General features: G+C 39.2%; 1 protein-coding gene across 1 annotated transcript in view; it reads left to right on the top strand.

Annotated features, from left to right (window-relative positions):
• Positions 1–354: 354 nt before the first annotated feature.
• The window catches only part of kcnv1 (potassium voltage-gated channel modifier subfamily V member 1), a 129,894-nt gene continuing 107,066 nt past the window's right edge, over positions 355–23,182 (top strand). The window contains exons 1-2 of the mRNA XM_055212005.2: positions 355–795; positions 4,148–5,112. Of these exons, the coding sequence (XP_055067980.2) occupies positions 4,170–5,112 (943 nt within the window). The 5' untranslated portion in view covers positions 355–795; positions 4,148–4,169. The remainder of the gene's footprint in view (positions 796–4,147; positions 5,113–23,182) is intronic.

Below are 23,182 nucleotides of genomic sequence, written 5' to 3'. Positions count from 1 at the left end.
TTAAAAGTTTGGAATCATCATTAGTGCGTGATCTATATTTAATTTTCTTGCATCTGTTTCAGTAATTTCTCATTCATTCTTTAATGAGATAAGAATGAATATGACATACGCTATATTTATTTGAGATAAGCAATGTTTCTTTGCTGAAAGCACATGGTTTATCTCATGATGTTTATTAGAACAATTAAATAACTATCAGAGCTTATTCTCGTATACAATAAGAGTTTAATAAAGCATCTAGCATGCAGTTGCAAACATGTCCATAGTCTCGTATACCCAGAGCTGGACTTTGTTTTGAAATGTGTGGGAAAAGTTATTTGAATCAAGCGTGGGTTTAAGGGCAAAGTTGAACCACCCACGAGGAACAAAAGCACGGTTTGCTTTTTGTTACGTGTGGTGCGCATACAGGTGGAGATCTCACACGGTTTAGACTTGATCATTTTTAGAAGATTAAAACGCGTTTAATTTGTACTGCTTGTTTTAAGTGTGTGGAGTTTGTTGCTTAGCAGCGTGGAGCGTCTTCTGATTGGCCGATATCTCGCACTCGCTCCAGCGCTCTTTGAAACGCTCGTGAAAGGTGCGCGAGCGCGCTACAGAACTGTTCACAACTCAAAACCTGCGAAACATTTAACTACACCAGCGCATCTTCATTGTGAGCATTTTATTTTGAACGTATTTGCATTATGCACGTCAGTTTGTCGACGCTCAACATCTTTTGAAGTGGGAAAGAAAGAATGATAAAGAGACAAATGGATGCAAGTGCTCGAGTTTTTAATGTGGGCTTATAGTCTGGAGGTGGGTGTCTTTACTTACTAGACCAATGTGGATTGTGCTTTTGAGACATTTTAAGACATTTGTAGACATGTTTTTGGTGTTGTCTGTAATTTATTATAATCTATAGTTATCTATAAGTTTAGCAAGAGCATCCTTACTGTCCAGCACTAAATAATCAGATAATCTATAGTGCATGCATGCATTTGCACAAGGCGTATGGGCCAGCTGAGTAATAGATATTATATGAACCTTATGAAATATTAATTAATTGTTATTCTCAGGATCAACACAAATCTTTCTTTGAAGTTATACACTAAATTCAAATAGGATTTATTCTGAAAGACTCTCTTTTGGAGAGCATTTATGTAAATTGGGGCATCATTTTTTATATTCCAAAATACTTCACATTTAGGGGCGGTTTCCCGTACAGGGCTTATCCTAGCCCCAGACTAAAATGCATGTTTGAGCTGCTTTAATTTCAGAACACCCTGTAATAACATATTTTGATATATCAGTGCCATTGTTTTGTCTTAAGATGCACACCAGTATAGTTTTTTGTAAGGTTTGTTTGTAAAAACTACTTAAATGTCCTAAAATAACCAAGGCCTAGTCCTGGATTAATCTAAAACCTTAGTCATTTAACAGACCCTTTCATTCAAAGCGACTTACAAAGTCTTGACTTCAATTTTCAGTCTACAGTGTCTCTGAAAATGCTCTCTCGTTCACTGCAACCTATTTGTATAATGACATTAAGCAGTATGGTCTTGTAAGCAAGACAATTTGGGAAACATTTACATCTAAAATGTTCGAGACAGATCAAACTACTTTGCTCGAGTGGTTTGATTTTGACTTCATTTACATTTATGGATGCATTGTCCCAGAATCCAAACATTTGTGTGTTATTATTGAAACAACACATTTTGTGCTATACTTTTAACACAACTTGTGTTTTAATTAGGGCTGTCAAAAGATTAATCACATACAAAATAAAAGTTTTTTTGCATAATATATGTGTGTGCACTGTATGTAATTATTTAAATACACACACATGCATGCATGTATTTAAGAAACATTCACATGCATATATTTATTTATTTAGATTTAGATTTTTTTATATTATTTATAATAAAAATATATATATATATACATAAATTAACTTTTTCTTAAATTTATACATGGATGTGTGTATTTATATATACATAATAATTACACACAATACACACACAAATATATTATGCAAACACAAACTTTTTTTTATGCAATTAATCACGATTAATCTTTTGACAGCCTAATTTTAACAGAAAATCCACACAAAATGACACAAAATGTGTTAAAATCTTAACACAAAAAATTAACACCTCCTTTCTTAGAGTATAAAATGTTCAGGAAGTAACATTAAATGTACTATGTTGACACACTTTACACTCTAAAAGCAAATATTTAATGCAGCGTTTGGGTGAAATTAACCCAGAAAATGTTTATATTTGACCCAACAATGGGTTAAAACATCCCAGCATTTTGTGTTGAAATAACCCAGCATAGCTTAAAGGATTAGTAAATTTTCTTTAAAAAAAAATCCAGATAATTTACTCACCACCATGTCATCCAAAATGTTGATGTCTTTCTTTGTTCAGTCGAAAAGAAATTATGTTTTTTGAGGAAAACATTCCAGGCTTTTTCTCATTTTAATGGACTTTAAAGGGATAGTTCACCCAAAAATGAAAATTGTGTCATCATTTACTCACTTATTTGTTGTTACAAACCCGCATACATTTCTTTGTTCTGATGAACACAAAGGAAGATATTTTGGGAAATGTTTGTAACCAAACCGTTTGTGGACCCTATTTACTTTCATAGTATTCTTTTTTCCTACTATGGAAGTGAATGGGGTCCATGAACGATTTTGTTACAAACATTTCCCAAAATATTTTCCTTTGTGTTCCTCAGAACAAAGACATTTATACAGGTTTGTAACAACACAAGAGTAGGTAAATGATGACGTGACAAAATTTTCATTTTTGGGTGAACTATCCTTTTAATGGACACCAACACGTAACAGTTTTAATGTAGTTTAAAATTGCAGTTTCAACTGAGTTTCAAAGGACTCAAACGAACCCAAACGAGGCACAAGGGTCCCATCCAGCGAAACGACTGCCACTCTTGACAAGAAAAATAAAAAATATGCACTTTTAAACCACAACGCCAGCACGACCTCACGTAATTGCGTAATGCCATGGAAAGGTCACGTGTTACATATATGAAACGCACATTTGCGGACCATTTTAAACAATAAACTGACACAAAGATATTATACAACAACATTGGAATGGTCCTCTTTCTCCACACTTGTAAACTCTGGGGCATAGTTTCGCATACATCCTCCGTGACCTCTTGACGTGACGACGCACTACGTGAGGTCGCGCCGGCGCGCCACACGAACGGAGACACACAAGAAGCTGTGGCTCAAAAGTTTTTTATTTTTCTTGTCAAAAACGACAATCGTTTCACTAGATAAGACCCTTATGCCTCGTTTGGGATCGTTTCGAGTCCATTGAAACTCCGTTGAAACTGCTATTTTAAACTGTTACGTGTTGGGGTCCATTAAAGTCCATTAAAATGAGAAAAATCCTGGAATGTCTTCCTCAAAAAACACAATTTCTTCTCAACTGAACAAAGAAGGACAACATTTTGGATGACATGGTGGTGAGTAAATTATCTGGATTTTTGTTTTAAGAAAATGGACCATTCCTTTAAATTACAACCCAATGGGTTGGGTTTGTCCATTTTTGACCCAACGCTGGATTAAAAATAACCCAGAATTTTTTTAAGGATATAATGACCTGTGTGTTTTCGCAACGCATGTTTGAGACTTATTTAGTGATATCTCAAGGGATCTTGTTAAAAATGCAGGCTTTAAAATGACCATCGTGACAGTTATAGAGACAAACTTACCCAATAGAATAAATGATTTCGAGAATAGTACCATTAGTTCAATTAATTAGACAGACTAGCTAAAATATTTAAATCTTAGCGAGTGGCTTTGAAGAAGTAGGACACTGCCAAAGGCTTTATCTCTCTCCTCTGGTGTATGATCTCTGAGATTGAGTATTCACAGGAATTTATTTATTCAATGCACTGAGCATTTAATAAGTCTATATTCTAACTACTGTATACATATACTCTACAAACTGTCTTTTTCCAGTCTTTTATCGTATCTGCACTTTAGGAGGCAGCTGAGAGTTTGTAATGGTTGATAAAGCACATGCCATATGTATCATTTTTCACTCGCAGCCGAATCTTCATTACTATTGATACTCCTTTTTCCGGTCTGTCAAACTAATGCACTTTACATGTTTCCCTCTGGGTCTTTCAGGGCTCGTGTTACCCAGAACACCATGATTACTGATTCGTCAAATCCGGCAGAGTTTTACGAGGACAGCGCTTCACTTCTGTCCTTGGACTCCAGTGTATTTTTCAGTGAGCCCGTTCTGCCAAGCGCCGATCCACTGGACTTCTTCATTATAAATGTCGGAGGCAGTCGCTACATCCTCTCTCAGGAATTGTTGGCCTCCCACCCCGAGACTCGCTTGGGTAAGTTGGCCCTTTCCACCCGAGACTCTGCTTTAGACTTGTGCGACGATGCGGATTTCATGGAGAACGAGTACTTTTTTGACCGCAACTCGCAGACCTTTCAGTACATCATGCACTTTTACAAGACGGGCCGTTTGCATGTGCGCGAGGAGCTGTGCGTGATCTCCTTTCTGCAAGAGATCGAATACTGGGGCATCGACGAGCTCCGCATAGACAGCTGTTGCAGGGACAAATACTACCGAAGGAAGGAAATTAAGGAGTCGATGGAGATTAGTAAGGATTCTGACGTAGTGGACAGCGATAATGAGGACTTTAACGGAGTTATATGCCAGGACTTGCGGCAACGCCTCTGGGACCTGATGGAGAAGCCGGATTCCTCCAAGGCGGCCAAGACATTCGGGACACTGTCCATGCTTTTTGTGGTGGTGTCAATAGTGAACATGTCACTGACTTCTCTCGATTTCACTATTCTCGGAGCACCCATCCTGGATGTTCTCGAATACGTTTGTATCATCTGGTTTACAGGTGAACTGGTTCTCAGGTTTATGTGTGTTAAGGATAAGTGTAAGTTCAGTAGGAGCGTGGTGAACATCATAGACCTGCTGGCCATTTTGCCATTCTATGTGACTTTGGCCGTGGAGAGCCTGCATGGCGAATCTACGGAGCTGGAAAACGTTGGACGAGTAGTTCAGGTCTTGCGACTGATGAGGTCGCTCAGGATGCTAAAACTTGGCAGACACTCCACAGGTGAAAAAACAAACATTTCTTACCCATATACTCATGTTTATCACAAATAAACACACACCCACAAGATTATATCCACTAGAAGAGCACATTCACCCAAAAGTCACTTACCCGCCCTCATGTTGCCTACCCACCAGTTTGACTTTCTTTTGGTCTTGTAACACACTTTTACAAAAATAGTCACACTCCTCTATTCTATACATGAAAATATACCAATGACTGTTAAGATATAAAAAGAATTTAAAAAACACAACATAAGTACCCTATAAGTTGTCCATGTGTTATAAAATAATCTATTTCAATAGCTCTGAGTGAGCAACAGATTGATTTTACAGTTTTTCTCAGTTGCTTTGGTACATTTCTCAAATCATCCATAAGATTTGCAAATTATAAAGTACATTTCTTGACACAATTTTTACACATTGGACCTGCAAATTCCTATTGCATCTTCAAATTCCTTAGTTTCTCTCAAAAGACAATATTTAAGTCAGTGAACATGTCAGTGCCATCAGAATGAGGCCTGGTATCAGTGTTCACAAACAACACAGTCAAAATGCTTAGGCACGTTTTTAATATAAAAAAGTACACTGTGTCCGATGTAAACCAAAGTATAAGTAGGGAAGTTGCGCCACTAGGCGGCCATGTGTGTAATGCCTACGGGGAGTTTTTCCAGTCATGCAAGTCCTATCTACTATCTACCAAATCATAGGGTTGTAAACGTACATTTAAAACCATCTTAGTCTTTATCGATTGATGATTAGTTCTTTTAACTGGAAGGTGGGACATGCGTTGCCAGAACGGCCATATTCATAATTCACCTACTTACACTATGCCCTAATAGTAGTTATGTACTGTTTTTGTGTAGAGTAGGCACACACTGGGACATACTAACCCGAAACGGAAGTGACGACTATTACCTTGACTACACTTTGATCCTTAAGAAACAAAAACATTAAAATACAACTCATCTGATAGGTTGTTTTAACCCAAAATGCTTGGTTATTTTAACCTATTGTTGGGTCAGATATAAAAAATTTCTGGGTTTAACCCGTTTTAAGATTTTAGGATTGGTGCATCCCTTTTTGACCAACCGCTGGGTTAAAAATAATAACCCGTGGGGGCGTTGAACAAGTAGTTTTAAAGTCTCCCTGTAGCCAATAACTTTACCACTTAAAACGCCTCATAATAGCATATGTGAAAGTTTTCCTGTGTCAGTAATTTCTACGTGCTTTAAAACTGGTTAACGGCAATATTTGAATATGCAAATTAGTCTCCACCTCTACTTAAAGAGTAACTAAACCCTAAACCAACTTTTTATAGTTAATGTTCTGTAAGAATGAGGTTGTATAAGTGCTGTTCATTGATCTAAATTTTTTGACATTTGGGTATTTGACACGTGTTTCAATGCTACAATATATGGTGTAAAAAACGTCTAAGTGCTGCCCTCTTCATGTTGAACGGTGGCTACTGCAGTTGAATTTTCCTATTGAATGTTGCAGTACCGCGTGACGGAAGTGGTACGACCCTATGTAAGCAATTTGAAGCTCACCACGCCGTTGTTACGATCTCCCCACACCCTTGGTACAAGCTCAGTTCGTCCCCTCTATCTCCTTTGGAGTCTTCCCACTTTTCTTGCATTTTTAAAATATTGCCAGTGGGTGGAGTCAGGCTCTGAACAGGGGTTTAGTTACGCTTTAAACGCGCAGCTTGGGCAATTGATATGAATATGCAAATTAGTTGGCGCCTCCATTCTTTAGTACGCGTAAATAGATGCTAATTTTGATAGTTTCAGACACATAACTACCAAGTCCGACTTTACACTGTATACGTGAACTGTCTTTAGCACTTAACAAGTTAGACTATTACAGACAGCACGTGCAGCCCAGTCTCACGATATTTCGTTATGTAGTCACATAATTAGGGGTCAAGCCCCGAAGGGGCGTAGAACCCTATTGTTATTGTTAGTTTTCTTATTATTATTATTAGGGGTCAAGCCACGAAGTGGCGTAGACACCTATTGTTATTGTTAGTTTTCTTATTATTATTAGGGGTCAAGCCACGAAGTGGCGTAGACACCTATTGTTTCTGTTAGTTAGGGTTTCGAGCACGAAGTGCTGAAAACCTATTGTATTTGTCTGTTTTATTATTATTATTATTTTTCCGCCTTAAAACGCGTCGCCCAGCACAAACCGTAAGTCGTAGAAACTTGCCACTTGGTCAACTGGTTGTATATTAGCAGGCTACTCAGATACAGTGAATCAGCCAAATCGGCCCATAGGTGGCGCTATAGCAATGCCCGACGCGTTGGGCCTCATAACTCCTAAACCGGAAATCAGACACTCAAGTGTTTGGTATCATTGTAATCCCTGGCTCCAAACTTAAAAAATGTATATCTCCGATTTCATTTCCGTCATTAAAAATGTTCCGCTATTTCCGATTTTGTCGAAAAAAATAAAAACGAACTAGTCCTAGGTTTTTCGCTCGATCGGAATCGTTCCAGTGCTAAAATGTTCCTTGGAGTTTGAATATCAATAATTATTAAAAAAAAGTTGAACTTTCGACTCACGGTCGACATGCCACGCCCAAACGTCTGAAGTGTGCGCAGCCAATTGGACTTTTTTGGCTATAACTGGGGACAGAAATGAAGTATCAACACGACACTTGGTATTTGTGATGAGAGTCATGGCCTGAGGTTGCGTGCCTCGTTTCGTCACCGCGCCACCTAGTGGTCAGACGAATCATTTAAATGCTTATAACTTAGGCTAAGTTTGACGTATTTTCATGGGACTTTTTTACTAAGAGTTTTGAATTGTTGCCGAGTCCAACGATACCAAACATGCCAGGTTTCGCCTTACGGTTAGCCCTGCGCAGCAAAATAGCGCTTAAAAAACATGCGCGAATAACTCCGCGAGGGTTATTCTGATCGACTCGAAACAACCATAGGAAGAAATTAACTTTACCTTCTGAACAAAAAGTTCTATTGGTGTTATGTTAAAATTTCCATCAGAAATGGCCGAAAATTGCAAAAAACAAAAAATTACATTTATTTTTTTGTGTTTTTTAGATATAAATGCTTATAACTCTGCAAGGAAATGACATTTTTTCACCAAATTTGATACGCTGTTGTCTGAGCAGAGTCTGAGGCAATACAAAAAAAATGGTATGCCTGCACCACTAGTTGGCCTCATAATTGAACAAAACCTTTGACATTGAGTAAGCCCAATGGTCGTACAACTGTTGACTGGTGACAACTGTACAAACTAAAGTGAATAGCCGTGATTCTAGCTACAAGTAACACAGTCATGACCTGAGGTTGCGTGCACGAGTCTGTCATAGCGTCACCTAGTGGTTATTTGTTTTTTTCACTTAAAAATACTGCAAAATTACATCTACAATCATGAGTCATCATGGATTATGTCTTTCATGGCTTTGAGTATAATCATTGGTGGATTGCAATTCACTCCCTAGCAACCGATGAGAATACCCTAGCAACCATTTACAAGAGCTGTATCTCTGTATCAGAACATCGTAGAGACATGGGGTTCGGCTCTTTTGACTCATTAACACTATTTTAACATTTTGTGACCCAAGTTTTGCCACTGCAAGCACCACTTTCACTGAATGATAACACCTTTTTTGCTGACAACTTAGAACACGTGTGTCTGGTAGCTGCGAATGACTTCACATTAAGGACCTGACATGTTTGTCCTATAGGTGCACGTGTGTTTAAGCATACATAGTCTGTATGAACCGTTTCTGACCACCTCTTTTGTTTTTGTGGATGCTGGATCAGCCTGGTCGACGATGTCTGACGTATTTGACGTGCTTTAATGCTCGAAACCCGGTAAATGCTGCTTGCAGCTTTAATTTTCTTATTATTATTTATCTTCCTCGTTCTTCCACCCAAAAGTCAATGGCAGCCCATAGAACCGTACATAGGAAAGTTATGAAATTTGGCACACATGTAGAGGACAGTCTCAGAAGTTACTATAGCAACATTGGTGTGTCTGACTCAAACCCTCTAGCGCCACCAACAGTCCAAAAATCCACTTATGTTCATGCTCATAACTTCTGACCCGTGAGTCCTAGAAACTAAATTCTTGTTTCCTCTGCATCCTTGGCTCATGATGATTCAAATGCACACATTGATGTCATTTGTGTCATGCAAATCTTTCCGCCATTTTGAATTTTTCGTAAAACCTACTTTTTCGAACTCCTCCTAGACCGTTTGTCCGATTTGCATGTCCTTTGGTATGTAGCATCTAGAGACACCCAAGACAAAAAGTTATCAAAAGCTTTTTGATAGACCAATGCGTTCTCATATAAATTGACAAAATATATGGCGGCGAGCACGCCAAAACAGACGTGAGGCCGTATCTTCGCAACACTTTGGTGTATCGATACGAAACTTGGTATATGTCATTACAGTCATGACTTGAGGGTGCCTGCAACGTTTCGTCACAGCGCCACCTAGTGGTCACGAGATTCAAAAAATGCCTATTTTTGCTTATAACTACTTCAAACTTGAGTCTAAAATCACGAAGGTGGTCTTGTTAGATTCCTTGAGGCATGCCGAGTCAAACGATACCAAACGGTTTTCGGTCAGCCATTTTGGGTGTCGGCCATTTTGAATTTTCTCATTAAGTTCAGTATTTCACAAACAGAATGGCGTATCGCTACGAAATTTGGCATGGTTCATCAGTGACATGTTCTGAGCGCAACTATAAATCTTTAGGACAGCGCCACCTAGTGGTCAGGATATGTAAATAAATTGTTTAAAATCTTTATATCATTTGATTAAAATGCCACACAGACATGAGACAACACTCTATTGATTCCTTGGCTCATGCTGAGTCCGACTGTACCAAATATGTCTGAGTCAAACCTACTTCCTGTCGGCCATTTTGAATTATATTGAACACCTACTTTTTCGAACTCCTCCTAGAGCGCTCGTGTGATTGGCTTGATTTTTGGTATGCATCATCTAGAGACACTCTAGACAAAAAGTTATCAAAAGCTTTTCGGTAGACCTATCCGTTGTCGTATAACGCATCAAAGAATGCGAGGGCGAGCACGCCAAAATGTGTTTGAGCCTGTATCTTCGCAAAACTTTTGTGTATTAATATGAGACTTGGTATATGTCATAACAGTGATGACCTGAGGGTGCATGCAACATTTCGTCACACTGCCCCCTACTGGTCAGGAGATATAAAAAATGTCTATTTTTGCTTATAACTACTGCAAACTTGAATGTAAAATTATGAGACTGGTCTTGTTAGATTTCTTGAGGCATGCCGAGTCAAACGATACCAAATGGTTTTTGGTCGGCCATTTTGTGTGTCGGCCATTTTGAATTTTTTCTTTAAGTTCAAGTATTTCAGAAACGCAATTGCGTATTGTTATGAAACTTGGTATGGTTCATCAGCAACATGGTCTGGGAGGACTTGTAAACTTTTCGGTGCCCCCTAGTGGTCAAGACATTTGAAGCTAATCTCTGCATCTCTTTATCGTATTTACACCAAATTTGGTGGGTGTCATCACAATCAAGGCCTGAGTTACAATTTATTGTTTGGTCAGTGCCCCCTAGTGGTCAAGTCATTTAAGGCTATATCTCCGTATCGGTTTATCGTATTTACACTTAATTTGGTATGTGTCATCACAGTCATGACCTGAGGCACCATCTATTGTTTCGGCACAGCGCCACCTAGTGGTCTCAAGATACGAAAAAATTGCTATTTTTTTTTCATAAAACTAATGCAAACTTAGATCTTAAATCATGACAGTCATCACGTATGAATCATTTTTTGCCATGTTTGGCTTGACCCCGGTATCGCTGCTTGCAGCTATATTTAGGGGTCAAGCCCCGAAGGGGCGTAGAACCCTATTGTTATTGTTAGTTTTCTTATTAGGGGTCAAGCCACGAAGTGGCGTAGACACCTATTGTATCTGTTAGTTTTCTTATTATTATTCATCCTAGTTCTTCCGCCATTGAAGTCAATGGCAGCTTATAGAACCGTACGTAGGAAAGTTGTGTAATTTGGCACACATGTAGAGGACAGTCTAAGAAGTTACTATAGCAACAAAGGTGTGTCTAACTCAAACCCTCTAGCGCCACCAACAGTCCAAAAATCCACTTATGTTCATGCTCATAACTTCTGACCCGTGAGTCCTAGAAACTAAATTCTTGTTTCCCCTGAATCCTTGGCTCATGATGATTCAATTGCACACATTGATGTCATTTGTGTCATGCACATCTTTCCGCCATTTTGAATTTTCCGTAAAACCTACTTTTTCGAACTCCTCCTAGACCGTTCGTCCGATTTGCATGTCCTTTGGTATGTAACATCTAGAGACACCCCAGACAAAAAGTTATCAAAAGCTTTTTGATAGATCAATGCGTTCTCGTATACAGTAACAACATACAAGGCGGCGAGCACGCAAAAACGGACGTGAGGCCGTATCTTCGCAAAACTTTAATGTATCGACACGAAACTTGGTATATGTCATTACAGTCATGACCTGAGGGTGCCTGCAACGTTTCGTCACAGCGCCACCTAGTGGTCACGAGATTCGAAAAATGCCTATTTTTGCTTATAACTACTTCAAACTTGAGTCTAAAATCATGAAGGTGGTCTTGTTAGATTCCTTGAGGCATGCCGAGTCAAACGATACCAAACGGTTTTCGGTCGGCCATTTTGGGTGTCGGCCATTTTGAATTTTCTCATTAAGTTCAGTATTTCACAAAGAGAATGGCGTATCGCTACGAAATTTGGCATGGTTCATCAGTGACATGTTCTGAGCGCACCTATAAATCTTTAAGACAGCGCCACCTAGTGGTCAGGATATGTAAATAAATTGTTTAAAATCTTTATTTCATTTGATTAAATTGCCACTATGACATAAGAATTCACTTTATTGATTCCTGGGCTCATGCTGAGTCCGACTGTACCAAATATGTCTGAGTCAAACCTACTTCCTGTCGGCCATTTTGAATTATATTGAACACCTACTTTTTCGAACTCCTCCTAGAGCGCTCGTGTGATTGGCTTGATTTTTGGTAAGCAATGTCTAGAGACATTCTAGACAAAAAGTTATCAAAAGCTTTTCGGTAGACCTATCCGTTGTCGTATAACGCATCAAAGAATGCGAGGGCAAGCACGCCAATATGTGTTTGAGCCTGTATCTTCGCAAAACTTTTAGGTATTAATATGAGACTTGGTATATGTCATAATAGTGATGACCTGAGGGTGCATGCACCATTTCGTCACACTGCCCCCTACTGGTCACAAGATATAAAAAATGTCTATTTTTGTTTATAACTACTGCAAACTTGAATGTAAAATTATGAGACTGGTCTTGTTAGATTTCTTGAGGCATGCCGAGTCAAACGATACCAAATGGTTTTTGGTCGGCCATTTTGTGTGTCGGCCATTTTGAATTTTTTCTTTAAGTTCAAGTATTTCAGAAACGCAATTGCGTATTGTTAAGAAACTTGGTATGGTTCATCAGCAACATGTTCTGGGAGGACTTGTAAACTTTTCGGTGCCCCCTAGTGGTCAAGAGATTTGAAGCTATATCTCTGCATCTCTTTATCGTATTTACACCAAATTTGGTGGGTGTCATCACAATCAAGACCTGAATCACAATTTATTTTTTGGTCAGTGCCCCCTAGTGGTCAAGTCATTTAAGGCTATATCTCTGCATCTCTTTATTGTATTTACACCAAATTTGGTGGGTGTCATCACAATCAAGACCTGAGTCACAATTTATTGTTTGGTTAGTGCCCCCTAGTGGTCAAGTCATTTAAGGCTATATCTCTGTATTGCTTTATCGTATTTACACTAAATTGAGTATGTGTCATCACAGTCATGACCTGAGGCACCATCTATTGTTTCGGCTCCGCCCCACCTAGTGGTCTCAAGATACAAAAAAATTGCTATTTTTCCATAAAAATATTGCAAACTTAGATGTGAAATCATGACAGTCATCACGTATGAATCATTTTTTGCCATGTTTGGCTTGACCCCGGTATCGCTGCTTGCAGCTATATTTAGGGGTCAAGCCCCGAAGGGGCGTAGAACCCTATTGTTATTGTTAGTTTTCTTATTAGGGGTCAAGCCCCGAAGGGGCGTAGAACCCTATTGTATTTGTTAGTTTTCTTTTTATAATAATTATTAGGGGTCAAGCCCAGAATGGGCGAAGACCCCTATTGTATCTGTTAGTTTTCTTATTATTATTTATTCTTATTTATTATTCTTCCTGTCACCTTGCGGTCTATGGCAGCCCATAGAACCGTACGTAGGAAAGTTATGAAATTTGGCACACTGATAGAGGACAGTCCAAATAATATCCACAGCAAATTTGGAGTCTCTATCTCAAACCCGCTAGCGCCACCAACAGTCCAAAGTTGCACTTACATTTTTGCTTATAACTTCTGACCCGTAAGTCCTAGAAATTAAATTCTTATTTCATCTGATTCCTTGGCTCAAGACGATTCGAATGGACCATATGACGTCATTTTCCGTCATGAAAATTTTCCCGCCATTTTTAAATATTCATAAAACCTACTTTTGCGAACTCGTCCTAGAGCTTTTGCCGGATTGCCTTGAAAATCGGTATGCACCATCTAGAGACACTCAAGGCAAAAAGTTATTAAAAGAATTTGGATAAACCAATCCGTTGTCATATAGCGCGTCAACGAATTTTACGTAGAGCGCAAAAAAACGGATTTTAAGCTGTATCTTCGCCAAACTTACGCCTATTGACACGATACTTTGTATTTGTGATGCCAGTCAGGAACTAAGGGTGCATGCAGAGTTTCGTCACAGCGCCACCTAGTGGTCAGACATATGTTTTACACGCCTATAACTTTGGCTCCGATTGACGTATTTTCACGGGACTTGTTTCCTTGGAGTTCTGAATAGTTGCCGAGTCCAACGGTACCAAACATGCCAGAATTCGCCTTACAGTTAACCCTGCGCAGCAAAATAGCGCTTAAAAAACACGCGTGAATAGCTCCGCGAGCGTTTTTCTGATCGACTCGAAAACACCATAGGAAGAAACTAACCTTACCTTCTGAATAAAAAGTTCTATTGGCATTATATTAAAATTTTCATCAGAAATGGCCGAAAATTGCAAAAAACGAAAAATTACCTTTAAATTTTGTGTTTTATACACATAAATGATTGTAACTTTGTAACGAAAAGACATTTTTTTACCAGATTTGATATGCTGATGTATGAGCACATTCTGTGGCTACACACAAAAAATTGTATGCTTTCACCACTAGATGGCCTTATAATTGAACAAAACATTTGATAACAAGCCAGCCTTATGGTCATACAACTATTTCTTAACTAAACTAAAGTGTATAGTCATAAAACTAGCTAGATGTAACACAATCATGACCTGATGTTCCATGCACAATCCAATCTCAATTTTACATCCTTTTGTGCCCTTTTCGGCTTGACCCCGGCATTGCTGCTTGCAGCTATATTTATTATTAGTTATTCTTCTTCCGCCATTGCGGTCTATGGCAGCCCATAGAACCGTACGTAGGAAAGTTATGAAATTTGGCACACTGATAAAGGACAGTACAATGTGTCCCCACAGCAAATTTGGAGTCTCTATGTCTAACCCGCTAGCGCCACCAACAGTCCAAAGTTGCACTTATGTTTTTGCTTATAACTTCTGACCCGTAAGTCCTAGAATCGAAATTCTTGTTTCCTCTGATTCCTTGGCTCAAGACGATTCGAATGGACCCTATGTCGTCATTTTCCGTCATGAAAAAATTTCCGCCATTTTGAATTATTCGTGAAACCTACTTTTGCGAACTCGTCCTAGAGCTTTTGCCCGATTGCCACGAAAATTGGTATGTATCATCTTGAGACAGTCATGGCAAAAAGTTATCAAAAGAATTTCGATACAGCAATCCGTTGTCGTATACCACCTTAACGAAGTTTACGTAGAGCGCAAAAAAACTGATTTTAGGCTGTATCTTCGTTAAACTTAGGACTATTGACACGATACTTGGTACTTGTGATGCCAGTCAGGAACTGAGGGTGCATGCACAGTTTCGTTGCAGCGCCACCTAGTGGCCAGACGAATGTTTTATACGCCTATAACTTTGGCTGTGAGCAACTTTTTTTCACGGGACTTATTTTCTTGGAGTTATGAATAGTTGCCGAGTCCAACGATACCAAACATGCCAGAATTCGCCTTACGGTTAACCCTGTGCAGCAAAATAGCGCTTAAAAAACACGCGTGAATATCTCCGCGAGTGTTTTTCCGATCGACTCGAAAACACCATAGGAAGAAACTAACCTTACCTTCTGAACAAAAAGTTCTATTGGCGTTATATTAAAATTTTCATCAGAAATGGCCGAAAATTGCAAAAAACAAAAAATTACCTTTAAATTTTGTGTTTTTTATACATAAATGGTTGTAACTTTGTGATGAAAAGAGATTTTTTCACCAGATTTGATACGCTGATGTATGAGCACAGTCTGAGGCCACACAAAAATAATTGTATGCTTTCACCACTAGATGGCCTTAAAATTGAACAAAACCTTTGATAACAAGCCAGCCTTATGGTCATACAACTGTTTCTTAACTAAACTAAAGTGTATAGTCATTAAACTAGCTAGATGTAACACAATCATGACCTAATGTTGCATGCACAATTTTGTCATTGCGCCACCTACTGGTTTTTAGATAGAATATGGTATTTTTGCCTAAAACTACTGCAACAACACATCTAAAACCATGAGTCATCATGGATTATTCCTTTCATAGCTTTGACTATAATCACTGGTGGTTGCCAATTCACTCCCCTTCAACCATTGAGAATACCTTATCAACCGTTTTTGCAAAAACTATATCTCTGCATCAGAACATCGTAGAGACACGGGGATAGTCTCTTTTGACTAGTTAAACTTGTTGTAACATGATGTGACCCATGTTTTGCCACTGCAAACACCACTCACATGTCTTTCAGTGCTCTAATGTTCCATGATTGTCAATAACAGAAGGACGATTGCAGTAGACAAGAACTTAGATTATTTTTGTTGATAACTTTTTTGTTTTTTCATCTAAAATTATTAGGTTTACCTAGAATCTTCAATCTGCTTATCCAATCTCAATTTTACATCCTTTTTTGCCCTTTTCGGCTTGACCCCGGCATTGCTGCTTGCAGCTATATTTATTATTCTGTTTCTTGTTCTTCCGCCATTGAAGTCAATGGCAGCCCATAGAACCGTATGTAGGAAAGTTATGAAATTTGGCACACATGTAGAGGACAGTCTCAGAAGTTACTATAGCAACATTGGTGTGTCTGACTCAAACCCTCTAGCGCCACCAACAGTCCAAAAATCCACTTATGTTCATGCTCACAACTTCTGACCCGTGAGTCCTAGAAACTAAATTCTTGTTTCCTCTGAATCCTTGGCTCATGATGATTCAATTGCACACATTGATGTCATTTGTGTCATGCACATCTTTCCGCCATTTTGAATTTTTCGTAAAACCTACTTTTTCGAACTCCTCCTAGACCGTTTGTCCGATTTGCATGTCCTTTGGTATGTAGCATCTAGAGACACCCAAGACAAAAAGTTATCAAAAGCTTTTTGATAGACCAATGCGTTCTCATATAAATTGACAACATATATGGCGGCGAGCACGCCAAAACGGACGTGAGGCCGTATCTTCGCAAAACTTTTGTGTATCGACACGAAACTTGGTATATGTCATAACAGTCATGACCTGAGGGTGCCTGCAACGTTTCGTCACAGCGCCACCTAGTGGTCACGAGATTCGAAAAATGCCTATTTTCGCTTATAACTACTTCAAACTTAAGTCTAAAATCATGAAGGAGGTCTTGTTAGATTCCTTGAGGCATGCCGAGTCAAACGATACCAAACCGTTTTCGGTCGGCCATTTTGGGTGTCGGCCATTTTGAATTTTCTCATTAAGTTCAGTATTTCACAAACCGAATGGCGTATCGCTACGAAATTTGGCATGGTTCATCGGTGACATGTTCTGAGCGCACCTATAAATCTTTAGGACGGCGCCACCTAGTGGTCAGGATATGTAAATAAATTGTTTAAAATCTTTATATCATTTGATTAAATTGCCACTATGACATAAGACTTCACTCTATTGATTCCTTGGCTCATGCTGAGTCCGACTGTACCAAATATGTCTGAGTCAAACCTACTTCCTGTCGGCCATTTTGAATTATATTGAACACCTACTTTTTCGAACTCCTCCTAGAGCGCTCGTGTGATTGGCTTGATTTTTGGTATGCATCATCTAGAGACACTCTAGACAAAAAGTTATCAAAAGATTTTCGGTAGACCTATCCATTGTCGTATAACGCATCAAAGAATGCGAGGGCGAGCACGCCAAAATGTGTTTGAGCCTGTATCTTTGCAAAACTTTTGCGTATTAATATGAGACTTGGTATATGTCATAACAGTGATGACCTGAGGGTGCATGCACCATTTCGTCATACTGCCCCCTACTGGTCACGAGATATAAAAAATGTCTATTTTTGCTTATAACTACTTCAAAATTGAATGTAAAATTATGAGATTAGTCTTGTTAGATTACGTGAGGCATGCCGAGTCAAACGATACCAAATGGTTTTTGGTCGGCCATTTTGTGTGTCGGCCATTTTGAATTTTTCTTTAAGTTCAAGTATTTCAGAAACGCAACTGTGTATTGTTATGAAACTTGGTATGGTTCATTACCTACATGTTCTGGGAGGACTTGTAAACTTTTCGGTGCCCCCTAGTGGTCAAGAGATTTGAAGCTATATCTCTGCATCTCTTTATCGTATTTACACCAAATTTGGTGGGTGTCATCACAATCAAGACCTAAGTCACAATTTATTTTTTGGTCAGTGCCCCCTAGTGGTCAAGTCATTTAAGGCTATATCTCTGCATCTCTTTATTGTATTTACACCAAATTTGGTGGGTGTCATCACAATCAAGACCTGAGTCACAATTTATTGTTTGGTTAGTGCCCCCTAGTGGTCAAGTCATTTAAGGCTATATCTCTGCATCTCTTTATTGTATTTACACCAAATTTGGTGGGTGTCATCACAATCAAGACCTGAGTCACAATTTATTGTTTGGTTAGTGCCCCCTAGTGGTCAAGTCATTTAAGGCTATATCTCTGTATTGCTTTATCGTATTTACACTAAATTTGGTGTGTGTCATCACAGTCATGACCTGAGGCACCATCTATTAATTCTGCACCGCGCCACCTAGTGGTCTCAAGATACAAAAAATTGCTATTTTTTCATAAAACTAATGCAAACTTAGATCTTAAATCATGACAGTCATCACGTATGAATAATTTTTTGCCATGTTTGGCTTGACCCCGGTATCGCTGCTTGCAGCTATATTTATTATTATTTTTCTTCCTCGTTCTTCCGCCGAAATTCAATGGCAGCCCATAGAACCGTACATAGGAAAGTTATGAAATTTGGCACACATGTAGAGGACAGTCTCAGAAGTTACTATAGCAACATTGGTGTGTCTGACTCAAACCCTCTAGCGCCACCAACAGTCCAAAAATCCACTTATGTTCATGCTCACAACTTCTGACCCGTGAGTCCTAGAAACTAAATTCTTGTTTCCTCTGAATCCTTGGCTCATGATGATTCAATTGCACACATTGATGTCATTTGTGTCATACACATCTTTCCGCCATTTTGAATTTTCCGTAAAACCTACTTTTTCGAACTCCTACTAGACCGTTTGTCCGATTTGCAGGTCCTTTGGTATGTAGCATCTAGAGACACCCAAGACAAAAAGTTATCAAAAGCTTTTTGATAGACCATTGCGTTCTCGTATAAATTGACAACATATATGGCGGCGAGCACGCCAAAACGGACGTGAGGCCGTATCTTCGCAAAACTTTTGTGTATCGACACGAAACTTGGCATATGTCATAACAGTCATGACCTGAGGGTGCCTGCAACGTTTCGTCACAGCGCCACCTAGTGGTCACGAGATTCGAAAAATGCCTATTTTCGCTTATAAATACTTCAAACTTGAGTCTAAAATCATGAAGGAGGTCTTGTTAGATTCCTTGAGGCATGCCGAGTCAAACGATACCAAACCGTTTTCGGTCGGCCATTTTGGGTGTCGGCCATTTTGAATTTTCTCATTAAGTTCAGTATTTCACAAACCGAATGGCGTATCGCTACGAAATTTGGCATGGTTCATCGGTGACATGTTCTGAGCGCACCTATAAATCTTTAGGACGGCGCCACCTAGTGGTCAGGATATGTAAATAAATTGTTTAAAATCTTTATATCTTTTGACTAAATTGCCACTATGACATAAGTCTTCACTCTATTGATTCCTTGGCTCATGCTGAGTCTGACTGTACCAAATATGTCTGAGTCAAACCTACTTCCTGTCGGCCATTTTGAATTATATTGAACACCTACTTTTTCGAACTCCTCCTAGAGCGCTCGTGTGATTGGCTTGAATTTTGGTATGCATCATCTAGAGACACTCTAGACAAAAAGTTATCAAAAGCTTTTCGGTAGACCTATCCGTTGTCGTATAACGCATCAAAGAATGCGAGGGCGAGCACGCCAAAATGTCTTTGAGCCTGTATCTTCGCAAAACTTTTGCGTATTAATATGAGACTTGGTGTATGTCATAACAGTGATGACCTGAGGGTGCATGCACCGTTTCGTCACACTGCCCCCTACTGGTCACAAGATATAAAAAATGTCTATTTTTGCTTATAACTACTGCAAACTTGAATGTAAAATTATGAGAGCGGTCTTGTTAGAGTTCGTGAGGCATGCCGAGTCAAACGATACCAAATGGGTTTTGGTCGGCCATTTTGTGTGTCGGCCATTTTGAATTTTTTCTTTAAGTTCAAGTATTTTAGAAACGCAATTGCGTATTGTTATGAAACTTGGTATGGTTCATCAGCAACATGTTCTGGGAGGACTTGTAAACTTTTCGGCGCCCCCTAGTGGTCAAGAGATTTGAAGCTATATCTCTGCATCTCTTTATCATATTTACACCAAATTTGGTGGGTGTCATCACAATCAAGACCTGAGTCACAATTTATTGTTTGGTCAGAGCCCCCTAGTGGTCAAGGTATTTAAGGCTATATCTCCGTATCGCTTTATCGTATTTACACTAAATTTGGTATGTGTCATCACAGTCATGACCTGAGGCACCATCTATTGTTTCGACAGAGCGCCACCTAGTGGTCTCAAGATACAAAAAAATTGCTATTTTTTTCCTAAAACTAATGCAAACTTAGATCTTAAATCATGACAGTCATCACGTATGAATAATTTTTTGCCATGTTTGGCTTGACCCCGGTATCGCTGCTTGCAGCTATATTTAGGGGTCAAGCCCCGAAGGGGCGTAGAACCCTATTGTTATTGTTAGTTTTCTTCTTATTATTAGGGGTCAAGCCCCGAAGGGGCGTAGAACCCTATTGTTATTGTTAGTTTTCTTATTATTATTTTTCTTCCTCGTTCTTCCGCCGAAAGTCAATGGCAGCCCATAGAACCGTACGTAGGAAAGTTATGAAATTTGGCACACATGTAGAGGACAGTCTCAGAAGTTACTATAGCAACATTGGTGTGTCTGACTCAAACCCTCTAGCGCCACCAACAGTCCAAAAATCCACTTATGTTCATGCTCATAACTTCTGACCCATGAGTCCTAGAAACTAAATTCTTGTTTCCTCTGAATCCTTGGCTCATGATGATTAAAATGCACACATTGATGTCATGTGTGTCATGCACATCTGTCCGCCATTTTGAATTTTTCGTAAAACCTACTTTTTCGAACTCCTCCTAGACCGTTTGTCCGATTTGCATGTCCTTTGGTATGTAGCATCTAGAAACACCCCAGACAAAAAGTTATCAAAAGCTTTTTAATAGATCAATGCGTTCTCATATAAATTGACAACATATATGGCGGCGAGCACGCCAAAACGGACGTGAGGCCGTACCTTCGCAAAACTTTCTTGTATCAACACGAAACTTGGTATATGTCATAACAGTCATGACCTGAGGGTGCCTGCAACGTTTCGTCACAGCGCCACCTAGTGGTCACGAGATTCGAAAAATGCCTATTTTCGCATATAACTACTTCAAACTTGAGTCTAAAATCATGAAGGTGGTCTTGTTAGATTCCTTGAGGCATGCCGAGTCAAACGATACCAAACGGTTTTCGGTCGGCCATTTTGGGTGTCGGCCATTTTGAATTTTCTCATTAAGTTCAGTATTTCACAAACAGAATGGCGTATCGCTACGAAATTTGGCATGGTTCATCAGTGACATGTTCTGAGCGCACCTATAAATCTTTAGGACGGCGCCACCTAGTGGTCAGGATATGTAAATAAATTGTTTAAAATCTTTGTATCATTTGATTAAATTGCCACTATGACATAAGACTTCACTCTATTGATTCCTTGGCTCATGCTGAGTCTGACTGTACCAAATTTGTCTGAGTCAAACCTACTTCCTGTCGGCCATTTTGAATTATATTGAACACCTACTTTTTCGAACTCCTCCTAGAGCGCTCTTGTGATTGGCTTGATTTTTGGTATGCATCATCTAGAGACACTCCAGACAAAAAGTTATCAAAAGATTTTCGGTAGACCTATCCGTTTTCGTATAACGCATCAAAGAATGCGAGGGCGAGCACGCCAAAATGTGTTTGAGCCTGTATCTTCGCAAAACTTTTGCGTATTAATATGAGACTTGGTATATGTCATAACAGTGATGACCTGAGGGTGCATGCAACATTTCGTCACACTGCCCCCTACTGGTCACGAGATATAAAAAATGTCTATTTTTGTTTATAACTACTGCAAACTTGAATGTAAAATTATGAGACTGGTCTTGTTAGATTTCTTGAGGCATACCGAGTCAAACGATACCAAATGGTTTTTGGTCGGCCATTTTGTGTGTCGGCCATTTTGAATTTTTTCTTTAAGTTTAAGTATTTCAGAAACGCAATTGCGTATTGTTATGAAACTTGGTATGGTTCATCAGCAACATGTTCTGGGAGGACTTGTAAACGTTTTGGCGCCCCCTAGTGGTCAAGAGATTTGAAGCTATATCTCTGCATCTCTTTATCGTATTTACAACAAATTTGGTGGGTGTCATCACAATCAAGGCCTGAGTTACAATTTATTGTTTGGTCAGTGCCCCCTAGTGGTCAAGTCATTTAAGGCTATATCTCCGTATCGGTTTATCGTATTTACACTAAATTTGGTATGTGTCATCACAGTCATGACCTGAGGCACCATCTATTGTTTCGGCACAGCGCCACCTAGTGGTCTCAAGATACAAAAAAATTGATATTTTTTTCCTAAAACTAATGCAAACTTAAATCTTAAATCATGACAGTCATCACGTATGAATCATTTTTTTCCATGTTTGGCTTGACCCCGGTATCGCTGCTTGCAGCTATATTTATTATTATTTTTCTTCCTCGTTCTTCCGCCGAAAGTCAATGGCAGCCCATAGAACCGTACATAGGAAAGTTATGAAATTTGGCACACATGTAGAGGACAGTCTCAGAAGTTATTATAGCAACTTTGGTGTGTCTGACTCAAACCCTCTAGCGCCACCAACAGTCCAAAAATCCACTTATGTTCATGCTCATAACTTCTGACCCCTGAGTCCTAGAAACTAAATTCTTGTTTCCTCTGAATCCTTTGCTCATGATGATTCAAATGCACACATTGATGCCATTTGTCTCATGCAAATCTTTCCGCCATTTTGATTTTTCCGTAAAACCTACTTTTTCGAACTCCTCCTAGAGCCTTCGTCCGATTTGCATGTCCTTTGGTATATAGCATCTATAGACACCCCTGACAAAAAGTTATCAAAAGCTTTTTGATAAACCAATGCGTTCTCGTATACCGTGACAACATATACGGCGGCGAGCACGCCAAAACGGACGTGAGGCCGTATCTTCGCAACACTTTGGTGTATCGACACGAAACTTGGTATATGTCATTACAGTCATGACCTGAGGGTGCCTGCAACGTTTCGTCACAGCGCCACCTA

Source organism: Misgurnus anguillicaudatus, chromosome 10 (assembly GCF_027580225.2).
Source record: "Misgurnus anguillicaudatus chromosome 10, ASM2758022v2, whole genome shotgun sequence".
Taxonomy (NCBI): domain Eukaryota; kingdom Metazoa; phylum Chordata; class Actinopteri; order Cypriniformes; family Cobitidae; genus Misgurnus; species Misgurnus anguillicaudatus.
The sequence above is the reverse complement of the archived record's forward strand: the minus strand, read 5'-3'. Positions and strand labels throughout refer to the sequence as shown.